Source organism: Chelonoidis abingdonii, chromosome 17, assembly GCF_003597395.2.
Source record: "Chelonoidis abingdonii isolate Lonesome George chromosome 17, CheloAbing_2.0, whole genome shotgun sequence".
NCBI lineage: Eukaryota > Metazoa > Chordata > Testudines > Testudinidae > Chelonoidis > Chelonoidis abingdonii.
Window position 1 is genome coordinate 15,121,235 of NC_133785.1, and position 27,830 is coordinate 15,149,064.

At 40.9% G+C, this 27,830-nt stretch overlaps 1 protein-coding gene across 5 annotated transcripts in view; it reads right to left on the reverse strand.

Moving 5' to 3' along the window:
* ERC2 (ELKS/RAB6-interacting/CAST family member 2) overlaps positions 1 to 27,830 on the reverse strand; it is a 903,595-nt gene that overhangs the window by 764,913 nt on the left and 110,852 nt on the right. For all 5 annotated transcript variants that reach the window (XM_075073080.1, XM_075073079.1, XM_075073078.1 and 2 more), the window contains exon 3: positions 827 to 1,243. In XM_075073080.1, coding sequence (XP_074929181.1) covers positions 827 to 1,243 — 417 coding nt within the window. The remainder of the gene's footprint in view (positions 1 to 826; positions 1,244 to 27,830) is intronic.

Sequence of the window (27,830 nt, forward strand, 5' to 3'; positions counted from 1 at the left end):
CCCCACGACACTGTTTTTGCACCATCATGCATTGGGATCTCAACCCAGAATTCCAATGGGCGGGGGAGACTGCGGGAACTATGGGATAGCTATGGGAGAACTACTCACAGTGCAACGCTCCAGAAATCGACGCTAGCCTCGGTACATGGACGCACACCACCGAATTAACGTGCTTAGTATGGCTGCGTGCACTCAACTTTATACCATCTGTTTTACAAAACTGGTTTATGTAAAATCGGAATAATCCCGAAGCGTAGGCATACCCTAAGACATTTGCTGTACTAGCCAGTTCCCACCACCTCACACTCAACATGCAATGCTATGATCTGCCACAAATCTTTGGCTGATTCAACCCCCAGTCTTACATCAGAAGCGGAAACCTCCATGTGTCAATGCCACGAACAAGACAGTCAAAGAGAAAAAAAATAAGCTTGCACCATTTTACTCCATTTTTGTCAACTCTTCCTAATTTAATTTTCAGTATCAGTAGCTATTCATTCTCTCCTCAATAGCTGCATAAGTTTGACTTTTCAAAAGGGAATGTATCTTGATGGTTAAAGGGACACTATCAAAGTGGGAAAACCCAAAATGTGATCTAATTTATTTTCTTATACCTGTTTCCAGAGTCCATGTAATTCCTTATGTTTATGTGTTTGTGGATTGGAAGAATTTGAAATTAAATGTTTCAATATCTTTTTTGAGTTAAGAAAAGTCAAAATGAAAATAGATTCCAGTTTCAAGTTTCAAAGTAGTATAATATATATTTTCAAAATTAGGAAAATGTACTTTTATCTGAAAAGATTTAAGAGGAAGGTGCTTTTCTTACCTCTCTAAGATGTATGTTTTCCTTCTCCTTCTGGTCTAAAATCACTTCTAAATGATTAACCTGAGATTCAGCCTCAGCCATCCTTCGAGCTCTTTCGTTGTCATCTTCCATTCCTTTGGATGGCAAACCTTTACTTTGCAACATTTCTAGAAGCTTTTTTATTGATTCATCTCTGGCATTTAGTGTTTGCTTTTGTGTTTCAATTCTCAACTCCATTTCTTCTAGAGTTTTTCTCAAGAGAAAGAGCTCTTTAGCCTGTCTATCATGTTCTGCCTGAAGTCTTCGAAAATTCTCCTCTGTAAGCTCAATAGTAAAATGCTCAGTTCCTCGGTTTCCACTTTCTTGTTGAAGAAGATGATTAAGGTCTCTCTGAGTTCGAAGCTCATCTTGAAGTGCCTGGATGGTCAGCTGCAAATGCTATAATACCAAAAAAAAAAAAAAAAAAAAAAAGTTAAATGAAGGATCTAAATGTAGTTCTTCTTCTGTTAAACTATTGGTAGGTAAAGGTACAAAAGTTAATAGACTCAGTGATGATTCTACCAAGTGGCCCTATAAAAATATCAAATGCATCTATGACAAAATACTTGTAATGAAGATTTTCAACTGCTACTGGAAAAATATAAAATATGGATGGAAACACAAACACAAAATAATGTCAGTTACAGGTAAAATTAATGCTTAATAAACCTAGGCAGTGAAGAGAAAGTGAACTGTTGCAAAAATCTCAAAGTGACACAACCACTAGCACAGTTTGTGCCTATAAAGCTAGAAGACACAGTATTCCTTGTTTTCTAAGTTGTTTCATACACTAGAAGTAATTCTGCCTTCCACTTTTTTTCAATGGTACAGCTTGTTCTATAATGCAAATCATAATCACCATAAATAAAAATTAAGCGCTTTATTTGCAAAAATAAATAAATAAATAAAACAACTTTAGTAAACAGGATTACTGCATCTCAAACAAACAAAAATAGAACAAATGATAAGCAATACTGAATTTTGCAAAACAAACTGACTGCAAAAAGAGGACAAACCTTTGTTCTCCTGGCATCCAAAAACTGAACAGCATGGTAAATGAAAAAATGAAGCAAAATCAACATAAAGAAAGGTCAAATGCAAGCAAAGAATATTCAACAGAAAGAACTGAATTCAACATAAAGTACTTTCAACAGAAAAAAATCATTTTATTGTGTTATACAGTATAGCACTGACAACTTTATAAGAATTTAAACATATCATTCTAAAGCTATGACATACTCTAGCCACTGGATATATTACAAATGGATTTATTAGTGTTCTAAAAGTTGTAATTCCATCACTGAATAAAGACGACTTGTTTTCCTTCTAGATTACCATATATTTCTACACTGCAGATTGTCCTTAAGTATTTTGTACCTCCCATACTCTGCCTGAATAAAGTGGTTTTCTATTCACTGATAGCCAAACCTTACCATCCTTACTGAAGACAGAGTCAGTAGGAGATTTGCCTAAATGAAGACTAGATTTGGCCACAAGTAAGTAATTGTCCCAAATTATTATAGTTTATGGTATAACTTCAGATTATATTGTTATTTGCAGTTTTCAAAGCAGTTAATAATTCCCTTATATTCATGAAATTGTCTAAACAATGTATTAAACTTCATAAACATATAAACTTTTAGATAGTCATATGGTCCAAAACAAAAGCTTTTCAATCTCAGCAAGCATATCAGTGAGATTCTGATAATTTGGAAACATGGTACCATATATTTTAATCCTAATGCACTTTCTGAAGCTCCTTAACTTCTCATATAAAATCACTGATAAGTAGGGCTGTCAATTAATCGCAGTTAACTCACATGATAGACTCAAAAAAAATAATCGTGATTAATTGCAGTTTTAATCACGCTGTTAAACAACAGAATACCAATTGAAATTTATTAAAAATATTGTGGATGTTTTTCAACATTTTCAATTATATTGATTTCAATTACAACACAGAATACAAAGTGCACAGTGCTTGCTTTATATTATTTTCACTACAAATATTTGCACTGTAAAAAATAAAATAAATAGTATTTTTCAATTCACCTCATACAAGCACTGTAGTGCAACCTCTATCATGAAAGCGCAACTTACAAATGTAGATTTTTTTGTGTTACATAACTGCACTCAAAACCAAAACAATGTAAAACTTTACAGCCTACAAGTCCACTCAGTCCTACTTCTTGGTCAGCCAAGCAATAAGACAAACAAATTTGTTTACATTTACAGGAGAAAATGACGGCCACTTTTTATTTAGTATGTCACCTGAAAGTGAAAGCAGCAAAGAGTCCTGTGGCATCTTATAGACTAACAGATGTATTGGAGCATGAGCTTTCGTGGGTGAATACCCACTTTGTCGGATGCATGCAGTGGAAATTTCCAGAGGCAGGTATAAATATTCAAGCAAGGATCAGGCTAGAGATAAGGAGGTTAGTTCAGTCAGGGAGGATGAGGCCCTCTTCTAGCAGTTAAGGGGGTAGGGGAGGTGTGGGGGTAGAGAAGGTGGACTCCAGCTGCAGGCTCTGGTGTGGGACCGGGAATGAGGGATTTGGGTTACAGGAGGGTGCTCTGGGCTGGGACCAAGGGCTTCGGAGGGGATCAGAGCTAGGGCATGGGGGTGGGGCATGAGAGGGGTTCAGGGATGCTGGCTCTGAGTGGCACTTAACTCAAGCAGCTCCTGGAAGCAGTGGCATCATACCCCTTCCCTCCCCCCGGCTCCTACACAGAGGCGAGGCCAGGCAGCTCCGCGTGCTGTCCTGTCTGCAGGCACTACTCCCACTGGCTATGGTTCCTGGCCAATGGGAGCTGCAGAACTGGCGCTTGGGGTGGGGGCAGAGTGCAGAGCCCCCCCACAGCTGCCCTTACATGTAGGAGCCGGAGAGGGGACATGCCACTGCTTCTGGGAGCTATGCGGAGCCAAGGCAGGCAAGAAGCCTGCCTGAGCCCTGCTGCGCCACCACCTGGAATTTTAACAGCCCAATCAGCAGTGCTGACCGGAGCTGCCAGGTTCCCTTTTCGACTGGGAGTTCCAGTCAAAAGCCAGACACCTGGCAACCTTCTCACATAACACTTTTGTTGCCGGCATTGCAAGGTATTTACATGCCAGATATGCTAAACATTTGTTTGCCCCGTCACAGAGGACATGCTTCCATGCTGATGATGCTCATTTAAAAAAAATATTGCATTAATTAAATTTATGACTGAACTCCTTGGGAGAGAATTGTATGCCTCCTGCTCTGTTTTACCCTCATTTTGGCATATATGCCATGTTTAGCAGTCTCAGATGATGACCCAGAACATGTTGTTCCTTTTAAGAACACTTTCACTGCAGATTTGACAAAAAACAAAGAAGGTACCAATGTGAGATTTCTAAAAATAGCTACAGCACAAGACCCAAGGTTTAAGAATCAGAAGTGCCTTTTAAAATCTGAGAGGGATGAAGTGTGGCACATGATTTCAGAAGTTTTAAAAAAACTACACTATGATGCAGAAATTCAGAACCCAAAACACCAAAAAAGAAAATCAACCTTCTGCTGGTGGCATCTGATTCAGATGATGAAAATGAACATGCGTTGATCCACACTACTTTGGATAGCTATCAAGCAGAACCTGTCATCAGCATGGACACATGTCCTTTGGAATGGTGGTTGAAGTATGAAGGGACATATGAATCTTCAGCACATCTGGCATGTAAATATCTTATGACGCCAGCTATAACAATGCCATGCAAATGCCTTTTCTCACTTGTCATGGTGGTCTCACTGAAGGGGAAACCCTGCTTTGTCCCTGCAGCCCTGATGGATGCATGAGAAAGATATCACAAATCAGGTCCAGCTAAAGCCTAACACAGCTCATTGAATTTTCTTATTGTACATAAAAGTGGCAGGAGTTTTTATCCTTTTGTTTGGGCAGGCTGCACCTGTAGAGTGAAGCCCCCAACTCTGAAAATGCCTGACCTAGAATGTAGGATTTTTGTGTGTTTCTACATTCACACGCACACACACACACCCCTCTAAAAAACACCATCTGCAGCTAATATTTTGATGTTATGGGACACCTCAAAGGCCATCTTGCACTATCATATTATCTCTTTGCAGTGTGAAAGGAAATGGAATAAAGTGCCCCATATATAATGTCCTGTGTTTTAGGGCACAGAAATATAAAATTTGCCAGTTGGTATCAAACCATTGGTCCATCAAGTCCAGTATCCCGCCTCCAGCAGTGACACTTCAAAGGAAGGTGAAAAAAATCCTATTACACAGCTGACCAAGTGCACAATGCTGCACATAGTGGAAAAATTATCCTCTGACCCCTTAGGTGACCAGCTTGCATACTGAACCATGGCATTTGGTTTCTTTCTTACTTTAGGGGACATAATAGCAAATCTTATTATTGTTAAGAAAATTATTCAGTCCTTTTATAAATCCAGCCACAGTTAAACTGTATTACTTCCTAATGCACTGAACCCAGTCTCATTATACACTGTCTAGAGAAGTGATTGTTCCTTTTCCAAAACTTTACTATAATCTCTTGCTGTAGGATTGGTTTTGGCCCCTTTCCATACACTATATTGTTCGTAATAGGTATCTAGGGTATTGTAGTCAATCCCTAAAGCATGGGAGAATATTAATCAATTTGGAGCACTCTTTGCATATAAAATCCACTGATACAAGTCTGAAATATTCTTCCAGGTTTCTTACGTGGAACTTCTCCAGCATGATCTACTTCTTTCATGGTCAGTGAACTAATTTTAGTACTTTTGAATTCATCCTGCTCCTAAACGTGATCTTGTTCTGAACAGATCTGATTGAATACTTTATTCAATGAATAATTGCTGTTATTTGTCAAATAATATTATTAGGTTTTCAAACAGCTCTGATTTGGAGCATCTCCTGTGAACTAATATGCTCCTTCAATTCCTATTTTATCAATAGGAACTCAGGGCATGCAGCATCATGCAAGAAGTTATCAGCATATCACAGGACCTTGTAAAATCCTCTTAGTAAAATCTTTTTTATCCATATTCTCTCAGAATTAGTTAATCAATATTTTTCCTCTTACTGGTAGAATCAGTCCAATATTCATGGACTAAATCCTGTGGTCCTTACTCAGGCAATATAAATTATTCTGAAACCAGCCAGTTGCTGTAAGAGGAATGTTTGCTGAGAATGACTACTTTCGGATGTTATAAAATACACTGGTAGAAAAGGACATTTATAAAATTGAAATATCAAACAAAATGTCAACAGCAAGTAGACATACATGCACCAAAATATACACAAATGGCCAGCAGCCAGGCAGTTCCTCAGATCCCAGAATAGCTTTGCACAAAGAATGTGTATCATTAAAACCATCATCATCATCACCACCAACATATTATAACAAAATATTGGTGCCATAGGTGCCTTCAAACTGCAACAAGGTGTGGTTTCTAGGGGTATGTTTTTAAACAATTAGTCTTCCTTCTTTCTTGTACCTTTGGAAAAATACAGCATGACTTTGAAGGCAAACATTTCTAGGATATGCATTTTTTTCAAGAACCAAAATTCTCCAACCTTAACTCACTGAAAAGGAGGTTACTCACCTTGTGCAGTAACTGACGTTCTTCGAGATGAGTGTCCCTGTGGGTGCTCCATTCTAGGTGTCAGTGCGCCCCTGCGCCTTTGATGGGAGATTTTTTACAGCAGTACTCCTGCCGGCCATGCATGCTTAGAACCTGTCACTCACTCTGAGTATGTCACTAGTGAGCATGTGCGGCTGGTACCCTCAGTTCCTTCTCTACATCAGAGGCTACCCCAACTCCAAAGTAGAGGGGAGGAGGGTGGGTAGTGGAGCACCCACAGGGACACTCATCTCGAAAAGTAACCTCCTCTTCTTCTTCGAGAGATGTCCCTGTGGGTGCTCCACTCTAGATGACTTCAAAGCAGTGCATCTCAAGGAGGTAGGGACTTCGGATCTGGCAGGAATGCTGTAGACAATACTGCTCTGCCTAATCGAGTGTCAGAGAGAGGGGGCCTTGAGTAAGGGCATAGTGAGTAACAAATGTATGGTGGGAGAACCAGGTGGCCGCCCTACAAATGTCAGACAAGGGTACTTTGCGTAGGAAGGCTACAGAGGTGGATACAGATCTAGTGGAATGTGTCCTGATCAATGCCGGAGGTGTAACATTCTTTATCTGATAACAGAGACGTATGCAATCAGAGATCCATTTCGAAAGCCTCTGAGTAGAGATAGCCATGCCCTTGGAACGGTCCGCGATAGAGACAAAGAGTCTAGGAGAGTTCCGGAAAGGTCTTATTCTGTCCAGATAAAAGGATAAGGCCCTACGCACATCAAGTGTGTGCATCGTGGCCTCGAAGGAGTTTGCATGTGGTTTCGGGAAGAAAGTTGGTAAATGTATTGGTTCATTGAGGTGAAAAGAAGCATGAACTTTTGGAAGGAATTACACTCACAATCGAAACAACGCTTCACGGATAAACCTTCTCCTGTCAGCTCGTCAGTTTCCTTACCAGCGTTTCCCGCCTGAGTACGTTTGACAAGCCGGGCTCCTCTGGTCCCGTGCTAAACCCGCCTGTGCTTTCGCGGCAGCGCGAGGCTTCTGGTGCCAAGGCGACAGGCTTTCAGTTGCTGCCTCGATTATGGCACCTATCGGCATCGTAATAAATGCGGCACCACGCTAAACCCGCTGTGCTTTCGGCGGCAGCGCAACGCTCTGGTTGCCGAGGCGACAGGCTTTCAGTTGCCTGCCTCGATTATGGCACCTATCGGCACCGCGATGAATGCGGCACCGCGCTAAACCCACCTGTGCTTTTGGCAGCAGCGCGAGCTCTGGTGCCGAGGCGAAAGGCTTTCAGTTGCCTGCCTCGATATGGCACCTATTGGCACCGCGATGAATGCGGCACTGACAATCAGCCCCCCTGAGCACCGCAGCCTGCTATTAATAGCGCGGCACCGCTGCGGCAATGGCATTACCAACGCTACTTGGCATGGAGCCAAGCCTAAGAACTGGTGTCAGCCCGGGTTCCTCACAGGAATTCTATCAGGCTTTGCCTTCGGCTGCCAGCTCTGCAGTTTACCCACTCAAGTGACCTACTATGTCACTCACTGCAAATGCCCTTTCTTAGGGAATGGCTTCTCCTGATTGAATGATTCAGCGGTCGCGAGCAGCTTCCTCCAGTGAGGAGGAGTCTGAACTACAGGGGTGTTTCAGTACAATCTGAATTCCACCTCAGATCCTGTCACCCGCGGACACAGGAAAATTGTCCAAACCACCCTCAAGACCCCGCCTCCTGGTGTGTTAACCCCTGATGCACCACCTATGCTTTTTCCATCACTCAGGGCAGTATTGGGCTCCCTGCGCCATTGCCTCGGCAGCACACCCGCTAATTCTAACTCACACTAGACGCGAATGTCCAACATATATGACTCACTTGGCGGCACCTCTCCATCCTCAGGATCAATTAACTCCAGCTCCTGGGACCCAGTATTAAACTGACGTACCAACTGAACCAATACCTGGAAGCTTTACTTCCTCCCCTCCCCCACCCTCAGACAATTTTCGAAATTCTAAGATTCTGTAAAAGGGTTGCCATGGCTTAATACAATCTACAGGAATCCTGCCAAACATGAGTTTAACTGACATCCTGCAACTCGCTCTTCGTCATCCAGACTGGCATTACCAATTAATCCAGCCCTTCTGGAACCTGCTAAATCCATCTGGCAGGCTTCCAGCACAAGCCAGGCCTACCTACAAACAAGTGGACCACAAATATTTATTCCTCGAAGGCTCTGAATTCCTTTTTCTCAGCAGCCTGCGCCAAATCATGGTACATGACACAGCAATAGGGAACAAAACACAGTTTTTCCACCATACCCAGCCATAAAAGAAGGCAAATGCCTAGACCTGGGTCGCAAGGGGTATGCTCTCTTCAACGTTACAATTTTGAATTGCCAATTATCCTTGCAGTTTCCAGCAAAGTACCGACATGAAAACATAACAAGTTCATGGACTTTTGAAACATCCAGACTACAAGAAACAACAGTTTACAGCTTTAGTTTTCCGAGGGCCAAATCATATCCTCACGTTCTCCAGCAGTCTGGTTCAGCAATACTGCAGCAAGATCCACCATACAGCAGTGGTCATGCGCGAGGTTACAATGCTTTCTCTTCTCTCTTCCTCGCAAGTTCAGAGCACATAGAGGATCTCCTCTCGATGGTGATTTTTGTGAAGCGGAGGCCTCGGCGTGTGTGGAGGCCTTGAGAAGGCAATCGTCCAGGTAAGGAAATATTATAACCCCTTGTTTCCTGAGGTAGGCCGTGACCACCGCTAGAAGTTTGGAGAAAACTCGGGGGCAGTGGAAAGGCCAAATGGTAGAACTCTGTATTGGTAATGCGCATTGAGCCAAGGGTAAAACGAGAGAAAACGTCTGTGGGCTGGGTGGATAGTGACGTGAAAATAGGCATCTTGTAGGTCGAGGGCTGAAAACCAATCGCCCTGCTCCAGGGCTGGAATTATGGTGGTGAGAGTAACCATCTTGAACTTTTGTTTCTTGACGAAATTGTTGAGTCTCCTGAGGTCGAGGATCGGTCGCCATCCTCCAGTTTTCTTCTGTGTTAGGAAATAAGGGGAGTAGAATCCTTTCCCTTGTGGCATTCGGCACGAGTTCGATATCGCACCCAGGTGAAGAAGATGTTGTACTTCTTGCTGGAGGTGTGGCTCGTGAAGGTGTCCCTGAAGAGGGACGGGGAGGGTGGGTGGGTGGGAGGTAAGGAGAGGAAGGGAATGGAATACCCCGTTGTGATGACCTCTAGAACCCACTTGTCGGTGGTAATATTCTGCCATTGGTGTAAAAATGGCTGTAGACGGTGTCCAAAGACAGTTGTGGGCAGTACCTGCGCTGGAGTAGGGGCGATGTTTACGAGACCTCGAACCAAAGGTTCAAATTTGCTTATTATTTTGAGGAAGTTGGGCATCCCGGAAGAATTGGGCGACGCCGCTGGTATCTGGACCTCTGGCGTTGGTGTTGTTGTTGTTGATCCTGAGCTCTCGGGAAATGCTGAGTATATGAGGGGTAGCGCGGACGGTGGTAAGGTTGATATCTGTACTGTCGCCTTCTGTTTGTAGGGTCTGGATACCTAAGGATCGCAGAGTTGCCCTTGAGTCTTCATTGAGTGCAGCACCTCATTAGTGGTGGAAGCAAAGAGTTTATCACCATCAAAAGGGAGATCCTCTATGGTGCTCTGAACTCGCGAGGAAAGAGAGAAGAGGATAGCCAGGAACCTCGGCGCATGACTACTGCTGTAGCGGTGGATCTTGCTGCAGTATTGGCTGAATCCAGAGCTGCTTGAAGAGCCGTGGGATATGATTTGGCCCTCGGAAACTAAAGCTGTAAACTGTTGTTTCTTGTTGTCTGGGATGTGTTCAATAAAGTCCATGAACTTATTATAGTTTCTATGGTCGTACTTTGCCAGAATTGCGGTATAATTGGCAATTCGAAATTGCAACGTTGAAGAGGCATATACTTACGACCCAGCAGGTCTAGGCGTTTGCCCTCTTTGTTGGTTGGGGTATGGCGGAAATACTGTTTGTTTGTTTCTCTGATTGGCTGCGTCCACTACCAAAGAGTTTGGCGCAGGATGTGAGAAAGGAATTCAGACCCCTTGGAGGGAATGAAGTATTTCCGGTCGCCTGTTTGCAGGTAGGCTGGCTTGTGGCTGGAGTCTGCCAGATGGATTTAGCAGGTTCCAGAAGGGCTGAGTTAATTGGTAATGCCAGTCTGGATGACGAAGATGGTTGCAGGATGTCTGTTAGCTCATGTTGTTGGTCAGGTACTTCTCCAAATTGATTCTGAGCTCATTGGCACCCTTTTGAAGAGATCTTGGAATTTGAAAAATCATCTGATGGCAGGGGAGGGGAAGGAAGTAACGCCTCCTCAGGTATTGGATCAGTTGGTACGTCAGGTATACTGGATCAGGAGCTGGAGTTAATTGATCCTGAGGATGGGAGGGTGCCGCCAAGTGCGTCATAGGATTTTGACGTTCGCGTCTAGTGTGAGTAGAGTAGGACGTGCTGCCGAGGGAAAGATGCCACGAGCCCAATACTGCCATGGTGGTGATGGAAAGGCATAGGAGGTGCCATCCAGGGGTTAACACCCCAGGAGGTGGGGATCTTGAGGTTGGTGTGGGACAGTTTTCCTGTGTCCGCGGGGACAGGACTCTGAGGGTAGAATTCAGATTGCACTGGCACAGCAGCCTGTAGTTCAGACTCCTCCTCACTGGAGGAAGGCTGTTTGGACCCCGAGTCATTTGTTATAGAAAGCCATCCCCAAGAAAGGGCGATTGCAGTGTAGGTGACACTAGGAGGTCACTTGAATGGTAAATTGCAACGGTGGGGCAGTCGTAGGCGAAGGCACATAGAGATCCTGTGAGGAAACCCAGGCTGGCACCGGAGTTTTTTGTCTTGGCTCCGTGCCAAGTAGCGGGAGTAATGCCGGTGCCGCAGGCGGTGCCGTGCTATTAATAGCAGGCTGCGTGCTTCCGCCGCGGTGCCTTCGTTGTCGGTGCCGCATTCATCATACGGTGCCGATAGGTGCCACAATCGAGGCAGGCAACTGAAAGCCTGTCGCCTCAGCACCAGAGCCTCGCGCTGCCGCCAAAAGCACAGGCGGGTTTAGCACGGTACTGGAGGAGCCCGGCTCGTCAAAAGTACTCAGGCGGGGAAACGCTGGTAAGGAAACTGACGAGCTGACAGGAGAAGGTTTGTCAGTGAAGCTTTGTTTTGATTGTGAGTGCTTCTCTTTTAGCTGTCTTCTTCAGTTTTTTTGAAGGGTTAGAGCTGTGTCTGAGAGAGGCAGAGTCCGCGCCAGGGTCTGAGGCGGACTGCAGGGATTTTTGGAGTAAAAGAAGTTTTAGCTTTAACTCTCTGTCCTTCCTAGCTCTAGAGCCTAACTTAGTGCAGCGTCCTTACAGGAGGAGGAGCAGCGCTTAAAGCCTGTGGAGCCAGGCATATTTGAAGTGGCTGACAGAACGAGAATTTTTTTATTTTTATTTTTTTAAATAGTAGGAAGAAAGGTAGGTAACACTAACTAACAGCTAAGTAACAGGAAAAAAACTGTCTAACTACAGGTATTTTAAGATGGGAAAGATAAAGGAGTCTGCTGAGCTCCGTCTCAAGCCGGGGGCGGTAGAGAAGGAACTGAGGGTACCGGCCATGCATGCTCACTAGTGACATACTCAGAGTGAGTGACAGATTCTAAGCATGCGTGGCCGGTAGGAGTACTGCTGTAAAAAATCTCCGATCAAAGGCACAGGGGCGCACCGACACCTAGAGTGGAGCACCCACAGGGACATCTCTCGAAGAAGAATAGTACTTTACTCTCCTGAGGACTATATGAAGAGTAATGTGCTTCCACTGTGAGTAAAGATAGGAGAATGTGGCCCTAACTGACTACAGTTAATTAAATTATATAAATAGGTAGAAACAAAAAAATTATAAAGAACAGAGTCCAAGAGTCAGAATTAGATTAATATAGGCACACTAGTTAAAATTTTCAAATTTTGCTGTCTAACATTAAGTATCTAACAAAAAGGAGCTTGAGTTTTAGAAGTGCTGAGCACCTGCAGTCTAATGTTAGGTATCCATGTTTTAAATTTTTTCCTTCAGCAATTAAAGTAACATCATCCAGGGCAGGGACCATATTTTTATTCTCCGTTTATACAATGCCTATCAAGTGGGGTCCTGGTCTACTAGGACCCCTACCAGGCACTGCAGTAATACAAATAAATAATACCACTATATGGTGGTTGGATGGGTGGAAGGGAAACAAAAAAAACCTTACCCTTTTTTTTTTTTTAATCTACAAAGATGCCTCTCTCATTTTACTTCTTTGCCATGCTTAACCTTATCTGTTCTCCTTCAGAACAGAAGTGCTTAACACTGCTTTAGGGACGCTTTCTCGGATATGTCTCTCTTAACTAAACCTTAATCCTGACATGATTTCTCAACCTTAAAGTCAACATAATCAATTCCATTTGGATTCAGATTCCAAATGCCTGTTGTCTACAAAAAGATGCTCAGAATCTGAATCTTGCAGTTACTCCCGGCAACCGTCTGAAGTCAGAGAGCAGGATCCCCAGGAGTTATTTTACCACAGCAGTCAAATGTTTGACCAGAATATTAAGGACATCCAAAAGCACTCAAGCTTCTTCAAAGAACAAGGAAAAACCACATGACAAAAAGCATCGGCCTTCAAGAAAGCAAGTTTCCAATCTGCTCCCCAATTCTGTATCTGAGGAAGAGAATCAATCTGCAGTTCCACTAAAGTGCTGGAGGAGACTCCTGGAAACCCCTTGCTAAAAGTCTCCCCTGCTTCTAATGGGTTTCATCTCCCTATCTGGGTCCTGCTAAAGCAGTCCTGCAAAAGATTACTGAAACCTGGATATTGTAAATATACTTCTGAAATAAAAAATGTTTGCTTTTACAATGTGCCAAGTATTTTCAATATTATTTCTGCAGAAGAGATACCCACACACATTCCTAAATTTCAAATTATACAAGTTGAACATTGTGCTATACTAGCAATATACTCAGTACAGTTTTCTTAGAGCTGATTGGAAATTTTTGAACATTGCTTTTCAAAAGGAATACTCAAAAATTTTCAGGCTTTTATTTTCCCATTTTCTAACCAGCTCTAGTTTTTATGAACAAAGTGCAAACACTTCCAGGGATGTGCAGCTTACTTTAAGTTTAATTTGCCAAATAGCACTGACCCCCTCCTTAGCTATACTTATGATTCATATTCTAGATATGGTTTATTTCATGCCTGGATACCACAGTGGTTGGTTGATAGATGGATTAGGCTGATTAAATAAAGCATTTTTGTTTAGATTTTACAACCTCTCATTCCAGCTCTGGGGCTTATCAAAAGCTAAACAGGTAAAATTTTATGGGATCCCTTGTTGAACTATTCACAACAACATTTTCCCCATATGTGGAACAAAGCATGATACAATGAGCAGAGTTAAGGTTGCTTTGGACCAGTGCTTAATTTGCACCAGGACTCACCTCTAGACTTGACAGTTCATAGCCCCAGCACCGCTGGGCTTGCTGCATCAATTATGGACGTAAAAAAATTGCTTGAGCCCTGGCACCACTTTCATTACAAATTAAGCATTGCTTTGGACATTGTAACAGGGAATTTCATGATTTCTGTTTGTTGCTTGTCAGCTTGAAGTAGTTCTACTCCTATTGACTTCACTGGAATTACTCCTGCAGTTTTCGCCTTAACAAACCAAGAAAAGTCCCATTCAAATAACAGTCTTTATTTTTACTTTTATATTGCCTTGTCCAATCCCCTTCAAACCTCTCAAAAATTTCTTCTGTGGGCTGAGGTAGTCCAGGGCAAATGGAGCTTTTCTATTAAATTGAGAGGAGAGGATAAAATAGGGTTTTAATGGAAAACCTCCTCCACCTGAAGAAACTGCTGTTGAACAACTCAGTTAAATCAAAGAGCGCCAGTTAAAAAGAAAAATAGGGAAAACAAGAAAATTATTATTCAGAGCAGAGGTTCCATCTTAACCTTTTATGTACTTCATAACCTGCTGAAGCATTTTTGCTGGATATGTGATAAAAAATGACATTTAGAGATCAATGAAATCTTTCAAAAATACATATTTACTATTTAAAATGTGGGCCGTCTTCAAGAGACCGGATTTATATTTTTTCAGCAATTTGTTAATCTATTAAAAGAATTCATTTTTACTTTAATGTATATTCAGATATATCTTAATATGAATCTGTTATATTATATTTGTCAATCAACATTATGTTTGGCCCTGTATATAAAACAGATTTTAAAATAGCCTTTGCTTCAGAGAGCTTAAAATCTAGAGAGTACACAAAGCCAGACAAGACAAACTGGGAAGTTCAGATGAAAGAGTCAATTACATAATTTAAAAAAAATTGAAATGGGCTCTGAATGGACTAAGATTCAGAGGCAGATCCCCTTTTAGGATCAAGGCCACAAAATGGCAGTACAACATATTTAGTATTAAGTAAAGAAAAAAAACAAGCAATACCTTTCAATGTACATAGCAGGGTTGTCTTTTTGTTTGTTTCCAACAGCCATTATAATAAGTTGGCTGTTTAATAAATACTAATAGTAATAGCAACTTATTTTACACACCACCATACTGCCTGAAGATTCCCCAAATATTCTGAAAACGATATATAGGAAACACTTTATCCATGCTGCCACTGTACAGTCATCTACTGGGGTTGAAACATGACAAGTGCTGAACAGTGCACACTATATAATGGTTTAGGACAGGTCAGGAAAGATACCTTATCCAATGTAATTTTAGTTAACCACATTGGAATTTAGCCAGAACATTAATGTTTAACACCCCTATTATTGTGAAAAGTGCATCTATGGCTCAATAATTCTAAGTGATCAGCACCTCTGCTTTATGTCTCATCTAAAAGACAAAACGGGTCAGTTTTTCTACAAGCAAGATCAAACAAATGTTGTCTTAATATTTTTTAATTGGATAAGGTCTAACTCTTACCTCATGTTAACCAAAGCCATTATTAAAAATTATTTCCATCATTTTCTGTAAGTAGGTTCTGTTCTAATGTTACCAGTCTAACATTTCCAACTAAGAAAAAAAGGCATTATATTTCTGGGGATTTTTTTGCTCTTTTCTGGTGTTAGCTGTTAATCAGGTTTCATCTTCATGCCTTAGAACAAGTCTGTGGGCATGTAATCACTCTCAAAAAGGCACTCCCTTGCCTTGGCCTATTGCTTAAATACAAGTTTGTTTTAAGTCAAACACTTGGAAGTTTTCAAGATATGGACCTGTAATATTAAATACTTTGGAGTACCAACTACAGCTCCTTCCATTAAACCATCCTCTGAAGTCAAAATGTCATCATCTTATTACAAATCACTTGACAGACACGATGCAAGTCTCAAAAAATAACTTTTTTGCTAGCATAAATAGGCTGACTCCATGTTAAACCACAGACAGACAGAAAGATTGCCTACTGCATTACTATTCCTTTAAGAAAATATGATGTACAACAGATTTACAATGAACAACAATCCAGCATGCTATTGCATTAAGGTCATATATTAGAAGTGCTAATGGGAAAAGGCAGATTAAACTCAGGGGTGGAATTAGCATCTCAGAAATTTCAAATGGGAGGAGGTAAATACTGGTCCTGCGTGAGCAAATGTTCACAGCATTTTCAAGGACTGTTTATAATTCTGACAATCCCTTTTAACAACCAAAAAACTGAAATTTCGTATAAAGTGAGCTGAAATTTTCAAAAAGTCGTTGCCACTTTTTAAAAAAATAACAAACTGGCTAAAGCCATTACCCACCTAAAGGGATAAAAATATGGTTTCACATGTAGAAATAAATGGACTGTAACTTTCCCAGGAAGCTTATAATTACAGCAGATAGTATCATATGATCCTCATCCTCCTAAAAGTGAATTATGCTAGGGGTTTCTGATCTAGTTCGCACTGCGGTCAATACTGAGATTCCCAATGATTTCAATAGCCTGAAAGCTGTTTTACAGTCAACTTCAGTAATGTCTTATAAAATGAGGGCAATAAATTACATTCTCTAAACTATTATATTCCATAGTCTTATTTACACCATTAAAAGCAGTACATATTTTAGTATAATATTGCTATAATATTATAATTATAATGTGGGTCCAGGAACAGAATAGGCCCACTGGTCCTCCTGCATGTCATAAGAGGTGACTAAAAGGGGGCTTCCTGGAGAGGGATGCCAGGTTAGAAATTTGCCAAAGATACACCATATGATGAGCAAGTCAACCATATCCATACCGGACTGGTCGCAGCCTGGGTTGTTAATGACCATGCCATCCGGGCGGATGCGACAAGTATACTACTGGTGTAACCCCAATAAAGAGAATCCGTGGAAGAGATATTATCATAGCCACATGAAACGTAAGGACATTGAGACAAATAGGGAGGTTGAAAGAACTCTCATATGAAATGGAGCAATACATCTGGCACCTCCTCGGAATCTCTAAGGTCAGATAGAAGAACTTTGGAGAGGCCACTCTATTACAGTGGAGAGGACAAACATGTCAATGGAGTAGAATTTCTTGTGCATAAAGATATCAAGAATTCAGTATTAGGATGCCACCCAACATCCAGCAGGGTTATTTCCATACGTCTAAAGGCAGTACTGTTTAATATCACAGTGGTACAAGTCTACGCCCCTACAACAGACTATGAAGACGAGCAAATTGAAGATTTTTACATTCAGCTCCAAGACATCATCAATAAGGTACACAAGAAAGATATTCTGATTGTACAGTGAGACTGAATGCTAAAGTGGGTACTGATGCACAGGCAGATTGGCGAGATTATTGTGGCCCATTCTGTAATGCGGTAACAAATGAGAGAGGATTGAGACTTTTGGAGTTTGCCAGCTATAATAATCTGGTTCTTGCACACACATTAGAAGCACATAAAGCATCTAGACAAGGTGGCACACACCTAATGGTCTACATCATAGCCAGACTGACTACATCATGTGCAAAACTGATTTCATTCTGGGATTAAACAGAGTTAAAACAAGGAGCATCCCCAGTGCTGATACTGGAAGTGATCATGACCTTGTGATGCTAAATTTTTGGCTTCAGCTAAGGAAAACCATCAGGCCAAAGTTCACCAGAACCAAGTTTGATTTAGAAAGACTCAGAGATGGAAACATTGCAGAGTCATTCCAAGCAATGATCGGCAGAAAATCCACTGCTTGCTCTAGAGGAAGACAGAGAAACAGTGACCAACAATTTCAACGCTATAATGAATGAGGCTGCAATGGACATCCTGAGGAAACATCATAAGAAGACAAAACCATGGGTCACAAATGAAATACTACAAATGTGTGACATTACAAGCGAATTTAAGAGAGACAAGAACAACACTGAGGGAGCTGATAAATACTGAGCAATTGGCAGAAATATCAAGAAAGAAATGAAGGTGGCCAAGGAGATACAGATTGAAAAACAATGCTCTAAAATTGAAGAGTGTATCAATAATAAAAATAGCAAATGAGCCTTCCAGGTCACAAAAGATCTGATGAATGAAAGATGGACCAAAGCTAACTCAATTCAAGACAAAGAAGGGAACAGTCTTACCAAAGAAAGGGACATCATCAATAGGTGGGCAAATTATGGCTCTGATCCATACAACCACCAGACAAATAGAGATCCTAGTGTCCTAGACAGCCCAGATTCAACGGAGGAGGATGACTTTCCAGTACTGCGTGAAGAAGTGGAGAAGCTGTGAAATCACTCAAGAACAGAAAGGCTACAGGTATTGAAAACATCCCAGCTGAACTGATTAAATTCAGAATAGAAATAGTAATAGATGTACTTACCAAGATCTGCAGCAAGATCTGGCCCTCCACGTGGACATAGTCACTAATCATCACTCTGCCAAAGAAAGGCAACCTGCAATTGTGTCAAAATTACCAGACTATCCCAGCAAAGTGATGTTGAAAGTCATATTGAACAGATTGAAGCCACAAGCGTAGAATATCACTGCTGAAGAACAGGCTGGCTTTCATGCTGGAAGAAGTACCACAGAACAGATTTTCAACCTTTGTGTTCTATGTGAAAAGTACTTACAACAACAGCAGGATATCGACCAAGTCTTCGTTGACTTCAAGAATGCATTTGAGTATGACACGAAGCTCTCTGGGCAACCATGAAGAAGTACAATGTTGGTCGTAATCTTATTCTTACCATTAAACAACTGTATGCCAATGCCAGCAGTGCAGTTCTCGTCAATGGCATAATAGGAGAGTGGTTTCGCACCACTACTGGAGTCCAGCAAGGCTGCCTTCTTTCACCCACACTGTTCAACATCTACTTGGAGCACATAATGACTTATGCCCTAGAAGATCACATATGCACAATCAGCATTGCGGGGGCAAATAATCTCAGATCTTTGGTTCGCTGATGACACTGATGGTCTGGCAGGCAGCGAAGATGAACTTGCCAACCTTGTGAAACAACTGGATGAAACCTCCACAAAATACGGCATGGAAATTAGTGCAGAGAAAACCAAGCGAATGACAAACACACACAACGGATCAGCTCACATATTACTGTCAGTGGACAAGAGCTGGAGACAGTGAAACAGTTCAAGTATTCGGGGCAATCATCACTGATGAAGGATCAAAGACAGGAATTCTGGAAAGAACTGCGCAAACAACAGCAGCAGTGGCAAAGCTAAAGCCAATTTGGAGGGATAAAAACATTTTCCTGGAATCCAAACTGAAACTGCTGCAAGCATCAGACATCTCCATTTTTCTGTATGCACACAAGACATGGACCCTTATGACAGAACTTGAACAGAAAATACAGGTGGTAGAGATATTTCCGTAAAATCCTGGGGATCTCCTACTTCGACCACTAATGAAGAGTTCCGCAACATCATCACCCAGCGTGGTGGGTCATATGAAGACCTCTTGATGACCTTGAAGAAGCACAAGCTGAAGTGATATGGCCATGTAACAGATCATCTGGCCTATCCAAGATCACCCTCCAAGGGACAGCACAGAGGAAGAGAAGAAGAGCTAGACGGAAGAGAATGGACAGGAATGGACTTCTCAGAAGCTCAAGCACTGACACACAATCATCAGGGGTGGAGACAATTGCTTGACTGCTCATAAGTGATGGTGCCCCAATGACCAATGCGGTTATGGGAGTGATGATGATGATGACCATGACAAGTTATCTATATTGAATGCTGAAAATGTTCTTTTTGATGGTGTCCACTGTACCTTTATTAATATACAATAAAAGCCATTAAAGTCAACATTTTCTAAACCTTATCACAGAGTTCCTGTGTTTCTCTCCTTTTCTAATTACAGCATAGGCAGAAATGTGGTAACTGCTGGAAAATTCTATATAATAATGATTGTACTGTACTTATTATTCAAAAACAATTAGCAATGAACAAACGGAATCCACCAGACATCACAAATGATAGTATATGAAGGGTATATGGTCTTATTCTTCCCTGATGTTATTCCTGCCAAACATGCTAGCCAGGGAGAACTGGTGGAAATTAAAAATTCCTTCACTGATGATGAGATAGACTTCTGCCCATTCTTCTCAGCCTTCAAACCTGCCAATATGCGGCAACTGAAACGTGACAAATTTCCAAAATGTGAGAATTTTTCACCATAACTATAAAATCCACTTTTAAATATGCCTTTTCTCCATGGAAACTAAGTAAGCCAACTGTTTGAAAAGAAAACTGGAAAATCAGAAAATTTATAATATGCAACCATGAAGACCCCCTGCCATAGGCCAGCAGCAGGATGAACCCAGGACTATCAGATCCCCAACACAGACTGGTACTCATTGAGCTAAGAGTACTGTTCTCCACGTGGCCAGTCATTAGAAAGAAAATACATACTTTGCACAATCATTTGCTAGACATCTGAAGAAATTTGGGGATCAAAAATCCTAGATTCTATCCTTGGGTTTGGGGGGATTGTTCTCTAGTGGTTAGAGCAGTGTTTATAGACAGAAGAGAAAAAAAAAAGCAGTGAGATTCATGAATAAGACCTGTGTCTGTCATAGTAGAAACCAGAGTTCTATTCACAGTTCTGTTAGAAGTGACCATGTGCAATTTTTCAGTTAACATATTTGTAAAATCTAAGGAATTATACTTGCCTTACTCCTAGGGTAAGGTATATGAGGTCATGCTCAAAAATAAGTGAAGAGAAGTATAGATACAAGTTAATGGAAGAGGGGAATTTTAGGACTCATGGCCTCCTGGCTACCAGCCTAATGTATGGTTGCCACCAGTACGGGCTTTACCTGGATAATCCAGTTTTTGGTTTCTGTGGTCGGGTGCCATTTAGGGTTGCCGGGTGCCTGGCAACTCTAAATGGCATCTGAACCACAAGTCCGGTTACGGGGGGGGGGGGGGGGGGAAGCACTGGTTCATTAGCCCGAGCCAGCCCCTGCTCAGCCAGAGCCACCTCCTACCTGCCAGCAGGCTCCTTGAGACAATCCAGCAAGCAACAGGGGTAGGAGCCTCAAGGGGAACAAGCAGAGAAGGGGGAGGGCCTCCAGGGTCCAGTTACCAGCAATTAGAAAGGTGGCAATCCTAGCCTAAAGCAACCACCTCTAAATAGGATTGCCAACCCTCCAAGATTGTCTTTGATTCTGCAGGGGTTACAGATTAATTTTTAATTAAAGATTATGTCCTGTGATGTAACCTCCAGGAATACGTCCAACCAGAATTGGCAACCCTACCTCTAAGCCAAAGGGGTTTTTGGAAGTCTCTCTCCTCTGCACTTGCTATATCATCCAGTTTGGTGGTGGCTGCAGACAGGGAGGCTAATTCACTCTGAATGTGGAATGTGCTTAAGAAGTCTGCTTCTCATAAAATTGAAGATTACGTATGTGAAAAAGAATTATTTTTCAGTCACTGACTCAGCAAACCACTTACTAAAAGAGATTAATGACAGCAATCAAGGTCAGATTTCAAACACTGAAGAACCTGTGGATACATAATTTTCAATCCTCTCTTATTTGACTGGTTTTCTTACTTAAGAAGATTTGAGGACTCTCTGATAGGATGTTTGTTAAGATCCTAGAAAAAAACTTAAAAGTAGAAACTTTTTCTTGAATAGCATTCTATGAACTAGGCTTCGTTCCACTGCCTTGTAGAGACTTTGTCCAAGGAGAAAGATTTAGTTTCTTCCACCGTAGACAGAACAAGGAGCAAAAACTCCATAGTTAAAAAAAGTCAGAGATTACTGCCCTACCAAGGGAAAAAACCTAGCATAGGGGAGAATATAGCCCTTAAAAACTGAAGCCAATAGTAAACTGAATTCTATATTTTGCCTTTATTCATACTGCTTCAATAAGGAGAATGTTTCAAAGAGGAATCAGCATCTGAATATAAGTTCAAACATATACAGATTGTTGCCATTGTCCAAATATACTAATACAAGGTGAAAAATTAATAAATCATATTATAATAAAGGTATTGTAGAATAGACTGGATAAACTAAATTCTAGGAAGAAATGCAGGTTGATTTGAAAAACTGTACCAGACATTTCAATAAAACTGAAATCACTGACTATCACTAGCATCTAGGCACCAAATGCAAAACATTGTGTGTCCCCGAGAAATGATGATGGTCTGTTCTTGGCCTTCATTATTGCATGAAAGCTTTGCAGAAATGTGAGGTTTGAATTTTGCTTTGAAGTCATTCTGACATCTTCCTTTAATAAGCTCCACAGTAAAGGGGCCTCTACAGAGAGCTCCGTGTCTGATGCTCCTGAGAGTTTGACTCTGGACTGGATCAGCCTCAGTATTCCCACTGAGGCAATAGACCATTCAGAATCATGAATATTAAGACAAGGACCTTGAAGTGCATCCACAATCACAAGAGGAACCAGTAAAGGGACTGATGTGATGTACTTTTGACAGCTTTTCGTGTATTAAAAGGCTGGCTACTGCAAGCAGTGGTTTCTGTTCAGCCTGCAACTTCACATTCAGTAGACAGAGTTGAAATTATCTAAATTGGAGATGACAAGACTATGGACCGCAGGGACTAAGTCCTCAGCCAAGAGAAATATACATGCATTTCCTCAAGGATAAGGAGGGTCAATTCAGTCTGTATAAACTAAAGTGGCAAAATAAAAAAATAAGCCTAAGTGACATTTACAATTCAAAAAGTTAGCTCAGTTATTGATGTCTTGTAAGTGCACCAACGCAGGAGATACCATTAAATTACATTGTGAATGGTACTCAGGCACCAAAACTGTCTAAAAATGTAATGAAAGACCTTTTATATACCTAATGAGAAGGACTTGTTGCTTTCTCAGGGCTTGTCTTCATTGCAGCAGTTAGCTCAATTTAGTAGACTCAGGATACTGCACTTGAGCTAGCCTAATTTGAGTGACTGACAACAGCCATATTTTAAGAGTGATTTGATTAGCAGCACAAGTGACTGAATTAGCTGATGAGTTGCTGTAACTTGAGCTGTTGCATTTCTACTTGAATTGCTAGCTCAAGCATCAGCATCACTCGACCGTGAACCCTCACCATCCACACTCACCAGGGTACATCTACACTGCAGCTGGGAGATACGATTTCCAGTACAGTAAACAGACTCATGCCAACTTGAGCTGAGTGCTAAAAATAGCGTAGATGTTGTGGCACTGGCAGCAGGTTGGGCTAGCCACATGAGTCCAAGGCCACCCAACCCACTGAATCCAAGCTCAGGCAGTGACACCTCTGAAGAACTTTAAAACCAAGTACAAAATCTCAGCATTGTACTGTTAATCTAAAGGTTCTCTAAATGACAAGCAAAAGCATCCAAGAAGTCACTATGAAGGAGATTTTCAAAGGCATAGTGGGCAGTTAGGTGTCTAACTCACATTGACTTTCCATGAAGTTGGGCACCTAACTCCTTGTGCTTTTGAAAACTTCCCTCTATATCTTTCTGTTACTGGTTATTAGACAACACATGAATTGACGTTACTGAAGAAAAGATCACAATTTTAAAAACGGCATCTGGTAATCCAGAAATAAAACAAGTGACAGTGCAAGCCCCAATACCAGCACATTCCTGATATATTTTATCAGACAAAATAACAAAGGAGAATATTCTCCAGGCTCAATCTCTTATTCTCTGCTAAAACTAGCAATAGTTCTGAGAGCTAAATAATACATAATCAGTTTCTATTCAAATCATTTGAAAAGGAGTTCTATCACTCTGTGCTCTGTTAGAGATGGGAAATTTAAAAAAAAAAGACAGTGGTTTTAGCAGTTCCAATCACAACAGCCTTCAGTCAAAGCCAACAGAGAAAACATGTGATGTATCAAAACCTGGAATGACCATCTGGAGATGATGTCGCATCCCAAGTTACAGCACAAAAGAGAAATTATTAGAGAGACTCTCTTTGACTTGTCAAATCCACAAAGTAGACCATAACATATTTCTGGAGGCCGGAATGCTCAGATTTCACAGTACACTTTATTAAACTTATATTTTCCCCTCTCAGATTCACCTAGTATCTACTTTGAGGCTTGAATGCCTCCTGTATCCTGAATAAGAAAATAAGAAAGCTGCAATTGTGAAACTTCCCCACAAGATGGCACCAAATATATAGCCTACAAATAAGGATCAAAGGGAAAGGAGCAGTGAAAAAATTATGGTCAGATTCCTAAGAAACAGAACACTTTATAACTTTGGCTATAAAATTTTACTAAAATAACCTTTTTCTTTTATGTATGAGGTATTAAATACTGTAGAACCCCAAAGTTATAGTCTAAACCAGATTCTGCCTTCCTAAAGTCAATGGCTACTTTTCCCATTATTGAAAGGACTTTAATAGTATATGAACCGTTTCTAAAATCTAAAAATTTATTCTCCAATTTATTCACAAATGATCATAAAATATTTTAGATATTAAGAGAAGCCACACAACCCTGATTATTCAACACTACCAGATGAGGATCAATAGTCTTGCATAGTTTTATCTATTTGTTAAAATTAGAGATGGGACTAAATCCAAAATCCAAGAGGAATATACCTTAAATTTCGGAAAACTTCAAATGAAGAGTCAAGTTTCACAGCTGGCCCCATCTTTAAAGTAAGATGAAGCAATATCAGTGGATACCTAAACTTTGAGATGGCTCAAATATAGATTAGAATTTTGTGGGTCTGGACCATCTCTTGTTGTTAAATGAATTCAGATAAAGACATAAACCATATGAAGGGCTAACATTATCACTAATCAAAAACGTACATATTGTCTTTTCTCCAAACTAAGCATAATGTTACCACACAAAAACTTTTTACAAAATTCACAAAATTGTTATTAAAGTACCAAACTGGTAGCACTGGAGGCTAAAGTTTACCCACAAATCAAGTGAAGCAGCTTAACAAGCTTACTTCTCTGTCTCAACAATGACTGGAAGTACCACCGTGGAGGGTTTGAAGATAGTATTAGTGTGCCAATCTGCTCAAACTAATACACACTAATACTAATACACACTAATGCCAGTTAATGTTGAATATTATCATATTTTATGTGCTCTGAATATCTGTCCATTAAGAACTGGATTGAGACACCAACTCATTTTACACAGACTACCAAAGAGATGCTGCAAATGTAGGTCATTACCACATTGGCGTGGATTTGAAACAGTAGCCTATACGTGCTCTATCTTGTTACCATTTCCCAGAGCTTCTCTAATGTTTAGCAAATGTGTGCAACAATGACTTCCAAAATCTGTTTGCTTTTCTGACATTACTCCTTTTTTTAAGGAATTCAGAAAAAAAGTTTTTTCTCCCCTTTTAATATTTTATATATACTGCTACATCAGTCTTTCAGGCACTCCAGAAAATACTTTGCATAGTAGTTTTCAGTTAATTGGTTCATATATACAGATAAGCATTTTGCTATTAAAAAACGCTGTGCATTATGACATTTATTTGAAAGACACACCTCAGAGAGAGAAGCAAAAAGAATCTAGAGTGCTCATTACTTTAACAATCTATTGGTAGTCCGCGCATTTTACTGTCAATCAGGTAGTCAGGGAGAACTGCAAGCTGTTCCACCTTAGCTATTTCTACAAAACTGGATCCAATGATTTTTAAAAGCAGCTTCAGCAATGACAGAACACAAATGTTTCAGAACAATGCAGGCAGCTGGCACAAAGATGAATGGCATTTACAGCACATCATCATATACCTACAACACACAACAGCCATTACTCCTACACGCACTCTCAGAACCACCAAATAACTGGTTTAGGTACAACTGAATTTTATATCACCCGATAGGAAGTACCTGCATAATTCTTATTGCTATTAAGAGAAGATCTGAATCATGCTAAAAATACCTTTCTGAATTTTTTTTTTTTAAAAACAATGTGGGCATTTTGCATTTGATCATGGGACAAGACTTGCCCAGCTAAACAAAGTGAGTGGACATACAACATCCCACACGTGGCCCCACAGAGATTAGGCAGAAAAAGTAACGCAGAGCTGTCTGTGATACCTTTGCCATGGGATAGGAAATATGTCCTAGTAGACAGGGCACTGGGCTGTGATTCAGGAGACCTGGCTTCAATTTCAAGTTCACTCACAGATCTCCTGCATCACTTCGGCAAGTATAATCTGTGCCACAATTTCATCTCTAAAATAATTCGGAATATTAGTTCTCTACTTCACAGGGATGTGGTGAAAAGAAAATCCATTAATAACTTTGACATGCACAGACAGTATGGTGACGAGGGCCAGATAAGTAACTAGCTAGAAATATAGACTCTGAGGCAGCATGGTTCCATTGTAAGGACTGCCTGGCCTCTTCCAAAGCTTTGAACAACCCACTTTAGAGGGTCAACAGAAGATGTTGAGCAGTGGGTAAAGCCTGCAGTCTCTAACTCAAACAGCCAGATTTAATAGTATTGTTCATGCATGTTCTAATACAGATTGACACAAATCTTTGATAAAGATTAACACCAAATCAATACAGTACATCCTTATCCACCACATGGTTGATAAATCACCATAAATGTTTCACTAATCACTGTTTAGCACACAGTGCTGCACAATAACTGTCTAATTAAATCTCAATTATAGGAGTATAGTACTTGGGAATATGAATTTTAAGCACTGACAAATTGTATTAAACATGGCTGTAAAACTTGTTCTGTATTTTTCCCCCAACAAAAATATATCAAAATAGAGATGTAAGAAAAACTCACAATTAACAAGAAAACTCACCGTTAAGGACTAAATCTCCAATATTAAACCACAGCAGGAGGTTCTTAACGTCATATTGTTGTGTTTTATTGCACTGGAGGGTGGTGGTTGTTTTTTTAAATAATGAAAATGTTCCTGCTTTTGGGAGTTTTTAATCAGATCCATGGCAGTCTTATTACAATATGAAAATACTAGTGAGCCCATATGCATATTATGAAGTGCTGGGTGCCTATTGCAATGAAGTAAGTGAATATTGAAGGTGCTCAGATGTTCCCAGCATGAGGTCCTTTCTGGCTGATTGCACTCCCCAGTGCTGAATATTAAACCGTTGGTATCATATTCCCTCTTTTTCTGTCAGTACACAGTCTAAGGTATTGTCTATTTTCTCGGTTTTAAAAATCTGTTTGAGAAAAATAAACATGCAACACAGGCTTTTTATTTATAAAATGTTCATAAAACATGTTTTACGTTTTAAAATTTGTGATAGTTTATTAATTGGACACAACATAGAAAATTGTCTGTGATTAAGGGTACACATGCATTCCCAGCTATAAATGGTTTCACAAACCACTTCAGCTTCATCAAGTGCTTTGCTCTCAAAAGAAGTTTATATCACTTGGGACGAGATGCTGGTCTGGCATACCATACCCGTGGGACTAGCAGGGCAGCAGCTGTGCAAAGCAGAATTGTTTAAATAGGAGTTTTAGCCTGAGATCCACAGCAATAGGTAGGGAATAGCCACAGACCTCAAGCTGTAGATGTGATCCCCACTTTGCTTCCACATCCCTCCAAGCCCCATTTTCATTAAAAGCAGTCAAGAAAATCCTGCAACTGGCTCCTCTGCAAATCTCCCTTCCCACTAGTGCACGGTCACACTCCCCCTCTTCAGTTTGTGACAGCTCTATATGGAAATTTAACACTACTCTGGGCAGCAGCCATTTAATGACTTGACCACTCTGCTTACACTGCCCAAAAAGAACCACATTCAGGCCTGGTCTACACTACGCGTTTAAACCGATTTTAGTAGCGTTAAACCGATTTAACGCTGTAACCGTCCACACTACGAGGCCCTTTATATCGATATAAAGGGCTCTTTAAATCGGTTTCTGTACTCCTCCCCGACGAGAGGAGTAGCGCTAAAATCGGTATTACCATATCGGATTAGGGTTAGCATGGC